This window comes from Somniosus microcephalus, chromosome 3 (genome assembly GCF_052327205.1).
Source record: "Somniosus microcephalus isolate GS21.2 chromosome 3, FLI_Smic_1.0, whole genome shotgun sequence".
NCBI classification, from domain to species: domain Eukaryota; kingdom Metazoa; phylum Chordata; class Chondrichthyes; order Squaliformes; family Somniosidae; genus Somniosus; species Somniosus microcephalus.
In genome coordinates this window covers 267,994,876-268,009,689 of record NC_140989.1, presented here as the reverse complement: position 1 = coordinate 268,009,689, position 14,814 = coordinate 267,994,876, and the positions used below count along the sequence as shown (strand labels likewise).

Below are 14,814 nucleotides of genomic sequence, written 5' to 3'. Positions count from 1 at the left end.
CAAGTTTCTGTGTCACACAATCACATATCAAGAAAGCCGGTCATTTCTTGCTGGTTTCTTCTGCCCTCAAATTGACTTCAGGCGTCAATTGCCTAAGAGTAATTAGCTTCTAATTGAAATAAAAACAGGAAATGCTGGAAATGCTCAGCAGGTTCCAGCATTTTGTTTTTCTTTCAGATTTCTGGCATCTGCAGTATTTTGCTTTTTGTATTCGCTTCTAATTGAACTCCGGAAGACCACAGCAAGTAGGCCTAGTAGCCTTAAAGGAACACATTGTATCTTGCCTGCAAAATGATGCACTGTATATTACATGATGGAACACTCCTCTCCATATAGAAGATGGGAGCAGGAGTAGGCCATTCGGCCCCTCGAGCCCGCTCCCCCATTTAATGAGATCAGGGCTGATCATCCAAATTCAGTACCTGTCCCTGCTTTCTCCCCATATCCCTTGATCCCTTTACCCTTAAGAAATATATCCAACTCCTTCTTGAATATATTTAATGAATTGGCCTCAACTGCCCTGTGTGGCAGAGAATTCCACAGGTTCACCACTCTCTGGGTGAAGAAATTCCTCCTCATCTCAGTCCTAAATGGCTTACCCCTTATCCTTAGACTGTGACCCCTGGTTCTGGACTCCCCCACCATCGGGAACATCCTTCCTGCATCTAGTCAGTCTGTATTCCTGTTAGAATTTTATAAGTTTCAATGAGATCCCCCCCTCATTCTTCTAAACTCTTGCGAATATAAGCCTAATTGACCCAATCTCTCCTCATATATGTCATTCCTGCCATCCCTGGTATCAGTCTGGTGAATCTTCGCTACACTCTCTCCATGATGAGAACATCCTTCTTCAGATAAGGCGACCAAAACTGCACACAATACCAAGGCCCTGTACAACTGCAGCAAGACATCCTTGCTCCTGTACTCAAATCCTCTTGCTATGAATGCCAACATACCATTTGCCTTCTTAACCGCCTGCTGCACCTGCATGCTTACCTTCACTGACTGGTGCACAAGGACACCCAGGTCTCGTTGCACTTCCCCTTTTCCCAATCTATTGCCGTTCAGATAATCTGACTTCCTGTTTTTGCCACCGAAGTGGATAACCTCGTATTTATCCACATTGGGCAGATGCATAGCAAATGCAGTATAATCACCCAACCTGTCCAAATCGTACTGGAGTTTCTCTGCTATATATATATATATATATATATATATATATATTGTGAATAGCACCGATCCCTGCGGTACCCCACTAGTCACTGCCTGCCACTCGGAAAAAGACCCATTTATTCCAACTCTTTGCTTCCTGTCTGCCAACCAGTTCTCTATCCAAGACAGTACCTTGCCCCCAATCCCATGTGCTTTAACTTTACATGCATAATCTCTTATGCAGGACCTTATCGAAAGCCTTCTGAAAGTCCAAATACACCGCATCTACTGGTTCTCCCTTATCTATTCTACCAGTTACATCCTCAAAAAATTCCAGTAGATTAGTCAAGCATGATTTACCTTTTGTAAATCCATGTTGACTTTGTCCAATCCTGTCACTGTTTTCCAAGTGCTCTGCTATTACATCTTTTATAATGGACTTTAGCATTTTCCCCACTACCGATGTCAGGCTTACCGGTCTATAATTCCCCGTTTTCTCTCTACCACCCTTTTTAAATAGTGGGGTTACATTAGCTATCCTCCAATCCATGGGAACTGTTCCAGAGTCTAGAATTTTGGAAGATGACCAGCAATGCATCTACTATTGCTAGGGCCACTTCCTTAAGTACCCTAGGTTGTAGATTATCAGGCCCTGGGGATTTATCGGCCTTCAATCCCAACAATTTCCCTAAAACCATTGCCCTACAAATACTGATTTTATTCAGTTCCTCCCTCTCATTAGACCCTATGTTCCCCGACATCTCTGGGAGATTATTTGTGTCCTCCTTTGTGAAGACAGAACCAAACTATGTATTTAATTGGTCTGCCACTTCTTTGTTCCCCATTATAAATTCCCCTGATTCTGACTGCAAGGGACCTACGCTTGACTTCACCGATCTTTTTCTCTTCACATATCTATAGAAGCTTTTACAGTCAGTTTTTATGTTCCCTGAAAGCTTACTCCCATAATCTATTTTCCCCCTCTTAATTAATCCCTTTGCTGAATCCTAAACTGCTCCCAATCCTCAAGTTTGCTGCTTTTTCTGGCCAAATTATATGTCCTCTCCTTGGATCTTATGCTATCCCTAATTTCCCTTGTAAGCCACGGTTGAGTCACCTTTTTTGTTTTATTTTTATGCCAAACAGGGATGAGCAAGTTCTGTAGTTCATCCATGCGATCTTTAAATGTTTGCCATTGCCTATCCACCGTCAACCCTTTAAGTAACGTTCCCCAATCCATCCTAGCCAACTCGTGCCTCATACCATTGTAGTTTCCTTTATTTAAATTCAGGACCCTAGTCTCTGAGTCAACTACTTCACTCTCCATTTTAATGAAGAATTCGATCATATTATTATGATCGCTCCTCCCCAAGGGACCTTGCACAACAATATTGCTAATTAATCCTTTCTCATTACATAATACCCAGTCTAAGATGACCTGATCTCTAGTTGGTTCCTCGACATATTGGTCCAGGAAACCATCCCGTATACACTAGGAATTCCTCCTGCACAGTATTGTTACTAATTTGGTTAGCCCAATCTATATGTAGATTAAAGTCACCCATGATAACGGCTGCGCCCTTATTGCACGCGTCTCTAATTTCCTGTTTAATGCCATCCCCAACCTCTGCATTACTGTTTGCGGGTCTGTATATAACTCCCACTAATGTTTTCTGCCCTTTGGTATTTCTCAGCTCTGCCCATACAGATTCCATATCAGAGCTAATATCCTTCCTTACTATTGTGTTAATCTCCTCCTTAACCAGCAATATAAGACTGAGTATCATATGATTTACCATGAGTAATGCTGTGTGAGATACAAAATAATTCAGATGAAAATACATATCAGTCATATATTTAAGCCAGGTGTTACATTTGTTTCTATGTATAACATTCTATTCAAACATCACTTAGAAAAGTACCAGAAAAATATTTTGTGAACTAAACAAAAACAGTTACTAAAATGCTGAGATTTTTAATTTATATGCACCAAATACAGAACCAGTATTTTACAATGAAACCAGTAAAAATACAGTTTTCTTTACAGGCCATGAAGAGTTTGTCATTGAAATAATTGTATTTAGCATCTACAGTGAAATTGCGCACTCTCGTTGTATAGCACAAAGCCCAAATAAAATAATTCTATTTGCTTAATCTTACATTATATAGGTGTGCAGCAGTCAATAATCACGACAGAAACATCACAATAACAAATCATTATCTTAGAAACATGTGTATAGAAAATGTAAAAAAAAATGTCTATTGGATGCTTGCAAATTTCATTAGCACACCTTTTCCCAGGAGTCTTAAAAGCTATAATCATACCACCAGGAGAAAAAACAATCAAGAATGCAAGTTAAGATATTTTTATAATATTCTACATGACTAGTAGTTTACTAGACTTGGCCAGTAAACAGTTACTGTGGCAGATAGATACTTTACTGTAGCTAGCTAACCAAAATGGAATGTGATTTTCACCATGAAGGTGAGATCAGAACTTGGCATTTCCACTTATATTATAGTGTAAAAGTATTTATTACTTTTAGTGGAATTCTTTGCTGACACCATAGCAATATTTTGTGTTCCAACCGAAAGACCAGATATACTGACATTAATCTTTAACAAATTTTACAATGATTTGTTACACCCTCTTTCACTATGACTGTAAAGTACTCTGCATCCTCTTCAGGGAGCCATTTTGCTTGCAATAAGGGAGTATCAGTCCTAATAAATTACTTTTGGAGGTGAAGAAGAGCCTAGGAAAAAAACAGCAAACAATCATTGTTAAACATATTTGTTTATATATCTCTACCCTGAATAGAAATTTTCCCATTTATTTCTGTTAGAATCATAAAACAAAAGGAGAAGGAGGACATTAGGCCCAATGTGTCTCTGCTGGCTTTTTGATAGAGCAATCCAAAACTAATCCCCCTGGCATGATCTCTTCCCATTGCTTTGTATCTTCCTCTGCTTCAAAAATAACACTTTACCCTTAAAAGATGCAGTGGTCTCTGCCTTAACAATTCCCTGTGGCAAAGCATTCCATATTCCCAACAATGCTCTGTGTAAAGGAATATCTCTTAACTCCTCTCCTCACTCCCTTAGTGACAGTTTTAAATTGGTAACTGCTTAGCACAGACACAACTAGAGGAAAAGTATTTCTTTATTCACTCTATCAAAATTCTTTATCATTTTGGAAACCTAAAACTCTCTCTTTGGCCTTCTCTGCTCCAATCTAAATAGTCCCAGTATCTGAAGCCTCTCCTCATAACTATAGTTTCTCATTCTGGCATCACCCTCGTGATTCTATGCTGAATGTTCTCAATGGCTTTAATGCCCTTTTCTATAATATGGTGCCCAAAAACTGCACACGGTACTTTAACTGTGGCCTAAACCAATGTTTTGTAGAAATGTATCATTACTTCTTAATTCTTGTGCAATATGGCCCTAGTTATAAAGCCCAAGATGCTGTTGGCCTTTTATGTGCTTTATCTACCTGCACTTACATTTTCAGGAAATTATGTTTTTGAATCCAGCCCTGTCCATGTATTTCCACTCTGTGTACACTCATTCCTTGCTTTTCATCTCAAAATATATTGTGTCTCACATTATCTACATTAAAGTGCACCTGCCACCTTTCTGCCCATTCTGCTAATTTGTCTGCTTGAAGTCTTAGAATCCTCCTTAGAGGCTCTGTTATCTGCTCTCTAACCTCTTTCAACAGCCTACACTGCGAGCCATCCGGACCTGTTGACTTATCTACCTTGAGCTGTTGTAATTCTTTTAGAACTGATTTCTTTTCTATAATTGCTCCACATCATCCTTTAATACACCTACATTCTCACTTCCAACATCATTTGCAATGCAAAATATTTATTTAATATCTCTGCCATACCTTCATCCTCCACAATTAAACTTTGTTTCATCCCTGAGTAGTCCTACCCTCTCCTTAACTATTCTTTTACTTTTTATATACTTATAAAAGCTCTTCCTATTTTCTTATATATTATGTCAGCATTTTTATTCTTGGAAGTGCTTGTTTCTGACATTTAATGCCAAAAGTGTTCCATTCTCCAGAAGTGAAATTCTTTGTCTTGATGATCAGAAGAGTTCACCAAAAATAGTTTAAAAAGTGCTCTCAATAATTGTTAATGTGAAAACTAACTACCTTGTGCAGCTGCAGTGGGGAAAGGATCATTAGGGGAGTCTCTTTTTCTTCTTGCTGTGATATTGAAATAGAGTTAATAAAACAATTGCACAGAAATGACAGAACAGATCAAACCATTTATAGAGTGGGGCTAGCAAACATATAGGCCGTGGCATGCAAGTGGTTGATAACTATGCAGATTGTCTTTACATGCTGTATATACCTACCATGTAAATTTATCAAGCACATTAAGCAATATGCATTATAGTTTAGGAGACTGGTTCTCAGTAACAACCGACTGTCTACATTTGCACAAACTGACAGAAATGAAGATGATATTAGATGAAAATAATTTGGGATAGGCAGTACAACCTCAGCACATTGGCACATACATTGACCGCGCTTTCGCCGACTGAGGTGGGTCCGGGGCAGCCGGGATCGGTGTCGCGGTTCCAGCCTACTGCAGCCTGCACCCTCCAAGCGATTTTTTGTTGATTGGGCTTGTTAAGCCCGCCCGGCGAAGTTCCTGACCAATTAATAGGAAGCAGGTCTGATAACGTAATTTGATGACGTGTCATCAACTGGTTTCCTTAAAGGGGCCATGTCCAAATTGATCTTAGTTCTGCTGTCCGTATTCTACAGCATTTAGGTGCTGCAAACACTGACAATCACTGCATAAAGGTGCACAGCTGCACCCAGCCTCTCCCATGACTCCCTTCATATGCTTATGGAGGGAGTCACAGATGCAGGGAGGTTCTCTTCCCTTCCCATGGGCGAAAGAGACCTCCCCAGGACACCAACGCAGCCTGGTTGCACATTGCACAGGAGGGCAGAAGCAGGGATGTCGTCAGGACAACCAGGCTGCAGTGGCGCAAGCTTTTCAATGATCTGAGCAGATCATGAAACGTTACTGCAAAGCCACACTCAACCTCATCCTGCTGTGCCACTCATCACATCCCCATTACTCTGCCTTCCCCACCCTACTCCTGCACATCTTTACTCACACCAACTTACTTGCACCTCCACCCATCCCTCTTTATCTACATTATCACTTCCCCATCTCACTAGCCACCCCTCACACTCACCCTCAAACTACTGCAAGCATATGAACTAACAACACACAAGGGTAGGCACCTGGGTGGTTTAGCCAATGTTCATGTGAAGTTTCTGTTAATGTGTTGTCAAACATTGAAATCTATATTTTCAACACTTTATTGGACAGATCTGTGCTCATCTTTGGAAGTGTCTTAGTGGGTTCCAGTGAATGTTGAGACATAACTCGCCCCTCCCCAATTGTGATGAGTGTGAAAGGAATGGCTTGGACATTGTAGGGATGCTTTATGGTGCTGATGTGGGGTGGTGTCAACCTGGCACATCATGTGGCAGCCAGGGTGTACAGTGTCAAGTGAAGTAAATCTGGCCATGGTGATGCCACCGCTGGCCTCCCGGGCAGCAATGTTGTTGGGTGCTGATGTCCTGTGTCCTGTGCAGTATTGGTGGGTGAGGAGGAAGCTGGTGCTGCTGTTATGGCTGGTTGTGGTGCTGCCACGGCTGCTCTTCCTCCGAATCTAACGACCAGTATGAGAGGATGTAAATGGTTCCCATCCTGTTGCTACAGATTTCAGTTGAGGCAAGAATATTGCAAGCGCACACTCAAAGTGGCCTGAAAGTATTCCAATCAAGTAACACTGCAGAAGGGTGTCAGCTTGAACAGTCAGTAGATTTGCAAAATCTTATCCCAAACCTCCAACAACAAAGTTGTTGATTTTGAATGTCAGCCATGTTACAGGAGCGCTTTTAAAGTGCTGCACCAATGACTACAAATCATGTCCTCGAGAAACTCGTCTCCTTGCAGCTGATGTGTTTCTGACAAGATGGGAAACGAGCCAGAAGCACGAAAATGGGAAACCACTAAAAATAGGATTATCAAGGCAGTTAACAGGCTCTTAACTGCCTTAACTACCTGTCCGACCGGTTCCCGTCGGGTCAGTTTGGGAGCGGCTGACCCGACACTCACGAAAATCGCGTGGGGGTGGGATGGAGGCGAGTTGGCAGTCTGAAGCCATTTTTTCCGATTTTCGCTGCCGACCCACCTTCAAACCCGCCTCCTCTGGGCTGTTAAAATCAAACCCTCTGCCTCTGGGAAATCGCCTGACAGCCCGATAATGCATACAAATTGTTAATTCAGATAATTATATGTTGACAAACACTGGTGTATATATAGACTTCATTGAGATATGTAAAATTTGAAAATAGGGAATCACAATTGAGTTGACTTTTGATAATCCTGTAAATTTAGTGGATTTGGTTTCTATAATTCTTACAGATGGTATAAATGACAATTACAAACCATACAGATGAGCAGGAATACTATATTATTATAGTCCTCACTAAAAATAAATTATTATTGCTCTACATACTTTGGTAATAAAATGTAATTGTGTAGTAAGGTAGAGTTTGGGGTTCAAATGCAGCTTGAATACTCAGATCCAAATATTTGGGTTTCTGATGTGTAAAACTTCAAACTAAGTGAGAGAATCTGATGTTTGAATTCAAATTCAGTTTTAGGCCTTCTACATTGCAACCAAGGCCAAATTTTCAATGCTTATCCAAACTCTACAGTCATTATATATCGATTGCATATTAAAAGTCTTGTATATAGAACAGATTTCCTATAAGTTTCACACTTATTTCCTGTAACACTTCAGCCATCACGCTCAGATGTCACATTTTGTTGACTGGCTCAAAGTAGAACAGCAGCAAGTCAGAATTGAAGAGTTTGGGAACGTATGAATTGAAATCAAGGAAAGTAAATTGAGTAGATGAGAGCAAGAAGTTACAAAAGGACATAGACAGATTAAATGAGTGGACAGAACTATGGCAGATAGTGTTTAATATGGGAAGTGTGAGGTCATCCACTTTCAATCCAAGAAAGATAAATTGGAATATTTCATTAAAAGGATTTAAGTGTCCATGTACACAGATAACTATAAGCTAGTGGACAGGTACAAAAAGCAGACAAAAAGGTTACTGGAATGTTGGCCTTTATCTCCAGGGTGTTCGAATACAAAAATTAGGAAGTGATGCTTTAGTTGTAGAGAACCTTGGTCAGATCCCATTCAGTTTTCGGCACCTCACCCAGTAAAGATATATTGGTCTTGGAGAGGCTGCAGTCCAAATCCCCAGAATTATACCAGGGTTGAAAGGATTAAATTGTGAGGACAAGTTGCATGAACTTTGTATTTCCTGGAGTCAAGAAGATTGAGCGGTATTTAAAATGATAAATGGATTTGATAAGGTAGATACAGAGAAACAATGTCCTCTGTTGAAGGAATCGAGAGCAAGGGGGCATAATCTTAAAATTAGAGATAAGTCAGTTAGTAACACTTTTTCATACTTGGTGTTGTGGAAATCTAGAACTCCAGCACAGCGCGCTGCGGTACTGCAGGCCTTCCTCCCATTCTTAAGGGGGAGGGGCTTGCACCAGCACGATCGGAGATCGTGAGTGCCGGCAAAAGAGCCCAGCACCGAGGAGAAGTGCCGGGCTCTCGGAAACAGCCGGCAATGCCACGGGGGGCGATCAGGAGGCCGGGGACGGAGGTGCTGGCAGGCGGCCGCTGGAAAAAAACAGCCGCCCCGCACCTCCACCTTAATTTGCGCCACAGGAAGGCCCCATGAACCGGGCGCTATTTGCGAACGGCGCTACAGAGGCGGTCGCTGCCAAATATCTGGATCGGGGCGGTAGCGGGGCGCTGCGCACACCGATGATGTCATCGGAGGCGGCGCAGCGCAGTGCAACAGGTTAACGCTGCCATTAGTGCCCCAGCACAATATCACGGGAGGCGCGGCCAGTGGCGCTAAAGCCACTGAGTGCCCTCTTTGGTGGCGCAGCCCACTGAATTTCTAGGCCCTTTACTCTCATACTCAAATCCTCTTGTAATAAAGGCCAACATACCATTTGCTTTCTTAATTGCTTGCTGTACCTGCATGTTAACTTTCAGTGATTCATGTACAAGGACACCCAGGTCCCTCTGAACACCAACATTTCCAAATCTCTCACCATTTAAAAAATACTCTGCTTTTCTATTTTTCCTACCAAAGTGGATAACTTCACATTTCTCCACATTATATTCCATTTGCATGTTCTTGCCCACTCACTTAGCCTGTCTATATCCCCTTGCAGCCTCTTTGCATCCTCCTCACAACTTACATTATCACCCAGCTTTTTATCATCAGCAAACTTGGATATATTACATTTGGCCCCCAGTATATTACCCACAATCCCATCAGCTCTAATTTTGTTTAATAACCTCTTGTGTGGCACCTTATCGAATGCCTTCTGAAAATCCAAATACACCACATCCACTGGATCCCCCTTATCTATTATGCTAGTTACAACCTCAAAAAACTCTTAACAGATTCGTCAAACATGATTTCCCTTTCATAAATCCGTGTTGACTCTGCCCAATCCTATTATTATTTTCTAAGTGCCCTGTTACCACGTCCTTAATAATAGATTCTGAAATTTCTAATGTATAAAATAAGGTTTATAATATTTTTAAAAGTCCCTCGAAAGCCTGGGCTTGGATTTAATTATTCTTTCCAGAATTATGACTCTGTTAGTTGAAGGCAGATCCTGCAGTCAAAGCATCTGCACTGTGCACAATTGTCCAGGATAGGTCCATGGCCCAGAAATTCGGGTCGGAGGCTTCCCGCGGGTGCAAGGCTCCGACCTGCACTTACCTAGCGCGCCGGCCGTTGAGCTGTGGGCCTGCGTGGGATTCCGATCCTGGGCCTCCTCCAACTGCCGGCGCGCAGTGCTTGCGTATCCCAGGGGCGCAGTTAGTTCGATGCATCCCCTGGGATCACGTGGGCCATGGAGAGCCAATGGTAGCAGGGAATGCTTCATTCATAAGTTTGACAGGAAGAGCTGTCAAACCTATAAATACTATAAGCCCCAAAACATCACTAAAACTTCAAATAATTTTTTTTTAAATCACATTTTTAAAATAACTATAAATTACATGAAATAACTATTAAACAATAATTTACATTTTTGAAAAATGTAATTACATTTTCTAACGGGGCTAAAAATAAACTTACCTTTCTTCAAAGTATTTAAAAATAATAAACCTGTGGAAAAAATGTTTTAATTTTAATTAATTCACCACTTACCTTGTTAAAAGCAGGCCTTGCACCTGCTTTTTAAAAGTGTAACTGCTGGAGACTTACCCTCCCAGAGAAATCTGCAAAAAAAACGTAAGTTCGATGCACACGCGCTGCCTCTCCGGCGCACGCATTCCACCTGTCAACCCCTTCTTTCAGGGGAACGGAAGTGCCGGTTTCCCATGCATGCGCAGTGCATGCACAAAACCGGCACTTTCATTAGGCCTACGTGTGAGTACCCCATGCGTACTCACGTGTTGGGACCCGAATTTCTGGGCCATTAATGTGTTTGCCAGTCCAATTGTAACATTTTTTCTCTTCAATCTCGAACAGTATATGTTTGATTATTTTAAAATTATTTGAAGAAAAGCTAGGGGACAAATTTCATTAGTTTGATTCAGGTAAAATTCTTTCGCATTTCTTTAAATAAACAAGAATCTGTCTTTGTGTGTGAGGGAGAGAGTGAAAAAGAGAGAAAAACAGAAACCGGTAGAGATCCACTTCAAACATGACAGAAACTATGGCCGGAATTTTTACCTTTGAGTCGGGTCGGGTGCATGCGGGCCGCGTAGTGGGTCAGGAACGCGATGTTCTGAGCAGCGCATTGCTCAGAGTGACTTTAACTGTGATAAATCCATGAAGTGGAACAAGGACTCGAAGAGGCGAGGTAGTAGAATTAACACGAGTACTTTATTAACAACTGGGAAACACATACAGACAGGCCTGCATCCAACATCCTGGCATTCCACCTTTGCTGACCTAACAGGAAGCAAACCCCTAACCTTAACAGGAAGCAAACCCCTGACCTTAGCAGCTGCATTGGCTACAGCACCACCTGGTGGATAACCTTAATCATAACATCCCAGATTACTATATCCCTCCCCCCTTAAGATTTCAGTATGAATTTCTTAACAAACAACCATTCCTAAGGGTCACATAAGAAGTCTCCATTCACCATGTTCCATACTTGACGAATCTAACAGGTCAGTATCAATCTCTCTGGTGGCTTGCGAGTCCTTTGTGAACGTCTGATAGTAAAGTCCCTGCTTGTTTGTGGTGAAGCCACCAGTTGCTCTTGAGCAGTGCTCAGAGTATCTGACTCTGCAACGATGGTTTCCTCTTGACGAATGGGTTCCTGCGGAATTGTCTCTGTCCCTGGTGGTGGCACCACAGATGCACTTGGATAATTGGGGGCAAACCTGTCCTCAGCCATTGCATCTGGAACCTTCATTTCAATTTCCCCTTGTCTGGTAAGTATCTGATCTACATGTCTGCGTATTACCCTACCATCACCCAACATGACCTTGTATGATACGGGACCGGTCACTGAGTCTATGAAGCCAGGAATCCACTTGGGTCCGTAACTGAAATTCCTGGTAAGGACCTCATCTCCTCCTCCAAAACTTCGGCTCTTTGTTCTTTTGTCATGGTTCTCTTTTTGTTTATTTTGTCTGTTTTCCATTTTCCTTTTTAGGTCTGGGTGGATAAGGTCAAGAGTGGAGCGTAGTCTATGACCTAATAACATCTCAGCAGGAGAGAGTCCGGTGGAGGATTCAGGTGTTATTCTGTAGCTGAACAGAACCCGTGACACTTTGGCTGCTAAACTCCCTTCTGCACTTTTTTTCATCATCTCTTTAAATGTTTGTACGGCTCTCTCCGCCAGTCCATTTTGTTATGTTCATTAATAACTAGTCGTTTTCATTATGAACAGCTAGCTTGAGCTAGTCACTTTATTCATGCCATGTGGACTTGGTACAGTATCCATCTTGACTACTGCCTTCTGGGTAGCCTAGTGCATCATGGGTAGTCCACTCTTATATACATACAGCTAAACATACAGCAACATACAGCTCCACCTAGTGTACCATTCTAGAATGACAGGTTACTGATCATTACATCCCCCTTTCTTTGAGGTTAAACAAAATCAATATCAATCAACTTTCCAGAAAAACGATAAAGATGATATCAGTAACACTTGTTAGTGCTCTATAAACATAAACATTTTCACAACAGTCAACACATTTTCAAAGCTTTACTTTATACTCAAAGATTAAGTCTATCAGGCTTTTTTACTTCACGTGTGGATCTTCTCAGCACAGGTAAGTCTGATGTGTTTTCATGAGAGCCTGTATGTGTGTTTGTGTTAGATTGTTCTGGTGGTGATTGACGAGATGCAGTTGTGGCAATGTCATCAATTTGCTCTTGGATAGTTTCTTGTGTTTTTAGGAGGGAACGGCGGTTCCTCCTGAGAATCTGTCCTTCCTCAGTTCTAACAGTGTATGACCTTGGTCCTACTTCCTCAAGAACTGTAGCTTTCCTGTTCCATGCATCTGGATCCTCAATCCTGACAACATCATCCCTTGTCAATGGTTTGAGTTTTGGATGACTTGTCATAGTATGATTTCTGTTTCAGCTTTAACAGTTGAAGTCTCTGTCTCAGTTCCTTACTCTGCTTTTCTTTTGCACAGCAGGGTAGTGTGGTAGACAACTTGTGACCCATTAGGAGTTCAGCAGGTGAAGAACCAGAGTCTAAAGGTGAGGCTCGGTAGCTCAGCAGGGCGAGATAAGGATCAGACTTGCTTTCTGTTGCTTTCTTCAATAGCTGTTTGAGAACTTGAACACCTTTCTCTGCCTTACCATTCGACTGAGCATACAAAGGACTGGATGTGAAATGCTGAAAGTCATACTGTGCTGCAAACTGTTGCCACTCCTTACAGTTGAAGCACGGACCATTGTCGCTAACGGCAATCCTGGGAATTCCATGTCTGGCGAAGATGGATTTAGCATGCATTATGACACTGCTTGCTGTGGTGCTTGAGAGCAGCGCCATCTCAGGATCTCAGGATAGTTAGAATAGTAGTCAATCACGATTAGATATTCTTTACCATTCAAATGAAAAAGGTCCATACCAACCTTTCGCCATGGTGCTGTTGGTAAGTCAGCTACTATCATTGGTTCCTTTGTTTGTTTGTTTTGGTGTTTCTGACATGTCTCACATTCGCCTATCATGTTCTCAATGTCCTTATTTATGCCAGGCCAATAAACAGTGTCTCTTGCTCTCCTTTTGCATTTTTCAATTCCGAGGTGTCCCTCATGAATCCTTTTGAGCATGTCTTGACGTAGAGCCTGTGGAATGACTATTCTGTTCTGTTTTAGTAATAGTCCACTTGTGACACTCAACTCTGACCTGATGTGATAGTACTTTGGACAGGAACCTTTTGGCCAACCATTGTGAATGTTCTCTATTACTGTTTGCAACACTGTATCTTTTACTGTTTCTTCTGCTATTTGCTTTGATTTTGTGTCTGACACGGGCAGCACAGCAGTGACCATACTCACATGAACATCCACGTCTTCCTCAGTAGAGCTCACATGACTCATTGTGGGTGCTCGGGATAGTGCATCTGCTAACACTATGTGTTTGCCTGGTGTGTAGATCAGTTCAAAGTCATATCTTTGCAGCCTCATCATGAGTCGTTGAATCCTTGGAGACATCTCATTCAGATTTTTTTTAATGATGGCAACCAGTGGGCAATGGTCTGTCTCGACTGTAAAGGTGGGAAGTCCATATATGTAGCCATGAAACTTTTCTAGTCCAACTACCAAGCCTAGACATTCCTTTTCAATCTGGGCGTATCGACACTGAGAATCAGTCATAGACCTGGAGGCATAGGCAACAGGCTTCCAATCTTTACCCTCTGCTTGTAGCAAGACCGCGCCTAGGCCATCTTTTGATGCATCCGTTGACACTTTGATTCTCTTTGTTGGGTCAAAGAAGGTGAGTACAGGTGTGGTTGTCAGCACTGTTTTGAGATTCATCCACTCTTGTTCATGTCTTTCTGTCCATGCGAACTCATTTGTTTTATGTAGCAGGTCTCGCAGACAGGCTGTCTTGGCTGACAAGTTAGGAATAAACTTTCCAATGAAGTTTATCATCCCCATGATGCGTAGCACTCCTTTTTTGTCAGTGGGTCGGGGCATGTTGAGTATGGCGTTTACTTTTTCCATATCTGGCTCTATTCCTTTACCGGATAGATTATCTCCTAGGAAAGTGACTTCCTGGATGCCAAACTGACACTTGGCTTTGTTGAGCTTTAGTCCATTCCGGCGTATGCTCTGTAGCACTTTAGTCAGTCTCTCATTGTGTTCTTTCAGTGTGGAGCCCCAGATGATGATGTCATCAACATAGACCCGAACTCCTTCCAGACCTTCAATTATGTGTTCCATCGCTCTATGAAAGATTTCAGATGCAGATATTATTCCGAAAGGCATTCTGAGGAAACAATACCTGCCAAATGTTGTGTTAAAGGTACAGTATTTGGTGCTTTCTTCATCCAGTTTTAGCTGCC

At 42.0% G+C, this 14,814-nt stretch overlaps 1 protein-coding gene across 3 annotated transcripts in view; it reads right to left on the bottom strand.

The window, feature by feature from the left end:
* Nucleotides 1–3,048: 3,048 nt before the first annotated feature.
* LOC147121905 (fibronectin-like) overlaps nucleotides 3,049–14,814 on the bottom strand; it is a 119,570-nt gene continuing 107,804 nt past the window's right edge. For 2 of the 3 annotated variants that reach the window (XM_085982443.1, XM_085982445.1), the window contains 2 exons: nucleotides 5,321–5,374; nucleotides 3,049–3,908 (listed from right to left, as the gene is read on the bottom strand). In XM_085982443.1, coding sequence (XP_085838569.1) covers nucleotides 3,877–3,908; nucleotides 5,321–5,374 — 86 coding nt within the window. In that variant the 3' untranslated portion in view covers nucleotides 3,049–3,876. The remainder of the gene's footprint in view (nucleotides 3,909–5,320; nucleotides 5,375–14,814) is intronic. The other variant, XM_085982444.1, reaches the window with a different exon arrangement.